Below are 7,024 nucleotides of genomic sequence, written 5' to 3' on the forward strand. Positions count from 1 at the left end.
ATAGTCGCCTCTTACGACAAGCATAGTCACCTTTTACGGCAAGCCTAGGTTACTGAATACCTATTCAATACTTGTACATGTACTTGGGTAAAAAACACATACAAATACAAGCAGAGTAAGTGAACTGAGAATGACTATAGATATAACTCAGGCCAGCCACAGCATAAGAACAAAGCTGTCGGGATACCTGAGGTCATTAAAGTTCAGTTCACAGACAAGGGCAATATTGAATAGATAATCGAAGTGGATAAGTGGGGTTGGGCAGAGGCAATCATATTGTCCAACTTATACAAAGGCATCTTCTTTAAGGCGATACCGCTCTATATGTGTACATACTTGGCAAACGTAATATATTCGTATTTCCAATTACCTCAACCCGATTTTAAGCCTATATGCCTTCATTGTCACGACATCTAAATTATCGAAGGTATGGTCTTGAATAAACATTTCGCTTGATTCGAATCACGGATAACTCGATAGGGGCAAAAGAAAGGGTACCGATTTTCTTATTTCATGAACTGAAAGAAATGTTATTTCTAACCACATGACCTCTACTATGGTTGAAATGTTAATGTGTGCCGAAAAAGGCAATTGTACTGATAAGATGTCTAAGATAATCAACAGCAGTTATTTATTATTGATTTCTTTTTTAATTTTTAAGAAAATTTTTAAATCCAATAATAATAGATATGTCAACCAATCTTTGATTAACATTAGGAAGAACATCCTCAGACTATTTTCAGCTATCAGGTGTCTTCAATGCGCCGCCGCTTACTCGTCTGTATCAACGCAAATGGTGGTCACACCCGTTACTGACATTGTTAATAGAGTTGTTACAGTACCCCAGTTCTAGGGCGTGTCGCTCTGTTCCTTGCTACCAGGTGTGGGTTTTGGCGATGGATTTGTTATGATAAAACATTGATCAAACAATTGACCAAATATTATGTTGATATTTTGAATAAAATATTAACATTTACACAATTTTGTATGAACCATAGTCACCCCCACCCCCCACCCCTGCAAGTATACGTTTCCAGCTTTACATTTTTGAATTGGTTCTCAAAATGCCAGTACGCAGGCATTCAATGTCAGCATCAAACTGGCAGAAAAATAAAAAAGGTGATACATGGCAGTGTATGTAAATGTTTGACAATGATTGTAACTGTGTTACATTGTTTCTGTTGAGATTCGATAGACGCTCATTGTATTGTGTTTGGATAGTGATTAATCGTCAGGAATTTGCTATATTTAGAAGCTGGTGTGGTGTGTAAAGGATGTTACCGAAGTTTATATGATTGTCTATGTTGTGAGGGCACTGTGAGGTACTTTCCATTAGCTAGTTAGACTATATAAGGACACAAAAGCGTGTTTGCGTATCTTTCACGCATATTGATCACATCGGATCCAGCCTTCGTGTGAGGATCGCTCATCATTCCCTGCCTAGACCATCCTGGTAGCTTGACCACTGTCGCCGCTGGGTGAATATATATAATTTATCGCTGACTTTTTTATAACCACTGTATTTTTGTATTTGATACTGACCACTGTCTTCATATTATATACTGTCGTTGAATATTGTACTACGTACCGCTCTATTGTTTACTGTTATTGTAATTGATGTGCTGTAATTCGTGTTGATTTGAAAACCAAGTTAAGTTTGTAATACATTTGTTGATTGTATACGTTCTTTTACGTACATATTTCAGGGTTAACATATTGTTTCAATTTGGGAATCGACAAAGGCGTAAACAAGAGTTCCACACAGTGCACAAAAGATTATATATGAACTCATAAGGCCTCATTGCTATGATATTTTGTTATCAAAGGGGACAGAAGAACCAGTTGGTATTGAGAAGTGAATATTCTTTAGATTATCAGAAGGGGTGTTATTGGTGTGTCACCAAACCCAACAATGTCAATATCGGACTCACAGGGCAAAAGAGAAGACTTGTTTCCCTTATATGTCGTTATAGAACGGGCGGTTAAAGTGCTTCACCTTGTTGACTTGGTGTTATCTGACCCCAAAGGCGTGCACTTTTAGTCGTGTAATCAGATGCTGTTTTAATTGGTTCTCGCTTTTCGCGCATCATCGTATATATGTCAGTCTCACAAAGAACGTGCTCTTTATATATAGATCGTGTTGCGTCGCACGTATGAAGGTTGTTTGAAAGACTGTCATCTCGGTGGGGCAGCTTAAATGTGCTCAGAGATAGCGATGTATGGTTGTGCTCATTTGGTGTAGCTACGCTGTAAGAGATAACGTCTTATAATGTAGGTTTATACAAATATGGTTTCATATATACTGATGTTGATGGACTAGTAATTAATTGTCACTACTACTATATCAGATCAAGCCCAGTACTTCATGCATTGGATTATATAATCTAGAATTTACATTCTCCGGGCTTACATTTCTCTAAACGATGTTTTGTGTAGTTGATTTGGTCTCCTTGAATTCCAATATTTATTTGAGTGAGCCATATCAAGGTAGGTTGACCGTTTTATGCTTTTTTTTGCAGCTGTTCAGATGCAATCTGCCTGTATAAGACATGTAATCATATCCGGATAAAGAACGGTTGGCTATGTCGACGTTTAAGTTTAGTTACATGTTGTCCAGCCCGGTTATGTGTTCAGAGTTTACATGAAATATTTTGAAAAGATGTTACTAGGAAACATTTAGGCACGATAGTTGTGATGTGTCTTAGGTGTACATTAGAAGGTTTAACTGGTCATCCAATATTTTAAATTTGTTTCTCAAAATTTGCTGAATTGCTTATTTCAGTTTCGAAAGCATTATTTTTGAATTGTTGCTGTCGTTTTCAGAAAAGAAGTATTGATAATGCATTACGCGTAATAATAGTCAATTCGACGATTCCGACTATGTCATATACACGTGTTTATGAATCACTATCAAATGTTGGTGATACCAGGCGTTTGCGAAAAATTGGAACGTAACTATCCTGCCACAACGGTCACAAACACATGCAAAGTCAAGTGAACTATTCACCTGAAGACAAACGACATTTAAAAATATGGTACAAGTAAAAAAATAGCATAATTTTGGTCACTGTTGCGTCAAGTTTGGTAATGTCCTCCACATGTCTAAGATTAAAATTTTGAAAGCTTTACTGAGGCCTTGAATGTTGATCTGTTGATGCGCTCTTTCACATGCGCTCTTTGAAATTTTTTTAAAAAGGGCATGCTCCATTGTACCTCAAAAGTTGTGTCGACAGCAAAGGCTGGAGCTGTTGGAATATTGCCATCATGAAGGGGAAGTTGACTATTGAACAATTTCTTTTATTTCCACTTCAGAAGCGTAAATCAGTGGAACGGAATGGCCTGTTTGGCCATTATTGAACAATACGTCAGGGCGTCAGTACACACTCATGTAGCGTCAACGTTGAAATATCAGAAATATGGAAATAAGTTCAAAATACATTCAGCAACACCCAAATTACCTAACTAAAATCCAATAAAATAGTAGTAGGTATTTTATGATTCAATATCGTCCTCACCAATGATGAATAAGACCATAGAAGGGACAGTCTTGTTGCGATATGCATAATGCTTCTTATCAATAATTATCCTCACATTCATACTTGTGAACTGTGTGTGTTCGTTTCGTAACATGAATTAAATCTAATTGTTCGTAACCTTTCATTCAATGACAGGTATCATAGTGCTGTATTAGTGAACACGCACATGTATATTTTCCTGAGTTATGTAGTTGTGACAAAAGATGTGCATTTGAATTAATTTCAAAATGAAGAAAGTACATTAAATTTTAATGCTGTTTGCAAATCCTAACTTCTGGCTTAACTATTCATGTTGAACTTGAGCTGGAACATTTTGATAAATATATCCTTATTAGTAGGTACATTTTTCTATGTATGAAATGAATTATCCTATTTCAGCACTTGACAGATATAAGAAGAAGGCAGACACGAGACCTGCACCTCAAGAATGTCCATCCGTGTATTCTCTTCAGCGATACGAACACATTTACATATTCACAAAATACATGCAGCTGTATCTGTGAGATACTATGCAGGTCTTCCAAAAGCGTATATGCCATATGGAAACACTGGAGACGGAAATTATGGATCAACACTCGGAAAGCAGAATGCTGGCTACATGGAACCAGTACGAGACAAGATCCTTAACTTGGTCAAATCCATTACATTCACTGCCAAAGACTCAGTGTTCAACATAGGCGACTATGGCGCAGCTGATGGCTCTGCTTCCATGGTCATCATTGGGCAGATGTTGGCAACTCTGAAAGATCAGCATGGTCCAGAGGCATCTATGAAGACTTGGAATTGAATGATTTCAATTTCCTGTTCAAACGTATGTCAGGAATCATTCCTGAACCGCCTTCATACCTTCTGGAAATGGACAACGTCTATGTTCTCGCTGCTGGGACCAACTTCTACAAACAATGTGTACCTTCAAATTCAATGCATTTCCTCATGTGTATGGTCGCTGTTCACTGGCTGTCGAAGACTCCAACAAACGTTAAGGACTCAATTTACAAATACCCTGAGGGTAGTGCCGAGGAGAAGATGGCTTTAGAAAAACAGTCTGAGGTCGACTTCGAGACCTTCTTACTTTTGAGAAGTCGAGAATTTAAAAAGGGAGGCCTACTTGTCATTTATGCCGGCTGTGAGTATGAAGATGGAAATAGTGGAAAAGTCAAGTATCTTTCTGAGACGTTCATAACGTTACTCACTGAGGTATGGAAGGAATATAGAGAATCTGGGAAAATCTCAAAAGAAGAATTTTTTAATACAATTTTTTCAGTTTGCCTTCACAGCATGGCTAAGATGAGAAAACCATTCGATGACAAAATGTCAGCAGTTTCCAAATCCGGACTCTGTCTCTTGTCAGCTGAAACGGTTATCAACCCTGACATATTTTACACAACATGGAGGGAAAAGAAAGACAAGGAAGGGATTGATGACAGGGAGGAGTTTGCCAGGATGCTCAAGTCGGCCCATAGGAACTGGAGCAATAGCACCTTCATGAACGGCCTCTCAGACTCCCGCTCACAGGAGGAGAAGAAGAAGATAGAAGAAGATAGTGGATGAGTTGTATGACGTTGAAAAACGAATTTCAGAAATGAGTCCCGAAGAATTCAAGGATGATGTACGATTAATATATCTTGTGATCAGAAAAGAATAGTCAGCTCACAATCCTCAAGAAGAGCAAAACTTTGAATCATGTGAACAGACATACATGCAAAACAACTGATACCATGTGATCCATTTTAATTCTTTAATGTCCTTAAAGACTTCAAAATTCAGGAAGCACAAACAATTTCACATACTGACACCATTTCACCCAAGTTGTTTAACTTTAGGAACGTGGATTTGGCATGTTGTGATGTAATTCCACTACATGTAGCTGCTAGACTGATCATACTGCTTCCAACACGGTGGTCATACATGATAACAAGTGTTTTTTTCTATTGTTGACAATGACAAGAATGACAACCTTCATCGGTTGTTCAAGTATGGACCAATATATCGTGAGCAGCGTTGTGCCGATTGCTTTCTCAACTTTAAATAATTATGGATGTTGACGAGGCATATGCCAAAAATGGGCACAAAAAGAAGAGGAACCTGTCTTTCTTGGGGTCAAGTCAGTGCGTGATTTCACTGGTAGAAGCACAAACTAATAAAAGGGAACCAGAATTGGATTTAACATATCCTGGCTGCCCGATATGAAATGTTTGTAGTTGTTCCCAAAAGCAAAGGCCTCAAATAGCATTACCATTGTATGTTAGCATCACTATATTAATGACAATGGTAATCGTGAACTGTTCTTAGGCCAAAATACCCATAATACAAATGGTTTTACTTATATAACATGGTTTTAACTTCTTGTTGTATATTTCCATGGATGTTGTGTTGAACATAGTATACACGAATTTAGTAAGCATTAATATTGTTTTCTTTTTATTTGATAAACAAATGGTTCTAATGTCATGACAATTAATGATATTAAAGTAAATGAAATGAAGAGTGTATATCATAATATATTGGGGACAGAGCAAGACCTCTTGTTCTTCATCTTCTAAAACATCATTTAATGCAACAGAATTATTTTGCAATTGGTGCCACTGCCAAGGGCCTCAAATCACAACCATTAAAACTTTTGTCATGACATGAGAGGAAAATATGAAGAGTGTGTATCATTTTATTGAGGACAGAGCAAGAGTACATGCTCCTCATCTTCTAAAACATAGCATTTAATACATTTAATACAGATCCTTTTATATGTACAGTACTTCAACGTTTCCGTAGTTTCTGAAAGCCTAATGCATTATACCCACTTCCAGATTGAAGCAATACCTTCTTATAGTTGATTTATTCTATATCATATTTGCAATCTTCTCTATTAAAATCACTTCTTCAAAGTAGAATAGAATGCTAACGATGGACTATTTATGAGTTTGTAATGCCAATCTTGATTAGAACCATCAATCAAAATTTGTTTAAAGATGCCAAGAAACAGATTTGTCACCAACGTCTTGAACAAACCACAAGAAAAGCAGATTTATAATATGTGTAGCCCAAATTGGGTGTATTCTATTGCAAGTTTGTTTTAGCGTGTCATATCATTGAAATGGATATCTGTCATGTGGCATTGAAATCAGACGGAGCCAATGCCGAATACAATTCACATGAAGAATAATCAACATATGTGGCAAGATTTGGTAACTGGAAACTAGTATTTAGTACACATTTACAGAACTTTCAGTGAACAACTTCGATAATTTTACTCCTCATATCTCACCTCCATAACCCAAAATTGGTACAGTCCTCTGATCAAATTTTCGAAAGCATATCTGGCAGTCACATTGTGTTTTATATTAAAGTTTTTGTCAGAATGAGAGTGTGACGGAAGTGCACTATATGCCTTTGTCCAAATACTTTTATCATTTTAAGTCATTATTGATCCTAAATATTTATGTGCGTTAACAACTTTCATTACTCCTCCATTATATGACCACTACTTATAA

General features: G+C 36.9%; 1 protein-coding gene across 3 annotated transcripts in view; it reads left to right on the top strand.

Annotated features, from left to right (window-relative positions):
• The window catches only part of LOC124136504 (benzoate carboxyl methyltransferase-like), a 59,664-nt gene extending 53,720 nt beyond the window's left edge, over positions 1 to 5,944 (top strand). For 2 of the 3 annotated variants that reach the window (XM_048393617.1, XM_048393615.1), the window contains one exon: positions 3,915 to 5,944. In XM_048393617.1, the coding sequence (XP_048249574.1) occupies positions 4,350 to 5,087 (738 nt within the window). In that variant the 5' untranslated portion in view covers positions 3,915 to 4,349 and the 3' untranslated portion in view covers positions 5,088 to 5,944. Of the gene's footprint in view, positions 1 to 654; positions 2,272 to 3,914 lie in introns of those variants that run through there. The other variant, XM_048393616.1, reaches the window with a different exon arrangement.
• Positions 5,945 to 7,024: the final 1,080 nt, after the last annotated feature.

The sequence above is a fragment of the Haliotis rufescens genome, unplaced genomic scaffold, assembly GCF_023055435.1.
Source record: "Haliotis rufescens isolate VD_foot unplaced genomic scaffold, xgHalRufe1.0.p SCAF_12, whole genome shotgun sequence".
Classification (NCBI taxonomy): Eukaryota; Metazoa; Mollusca; class Gastropoda; order Lepetellida; family Haliotidae; genus Haliotis; species Haliotis rufescens.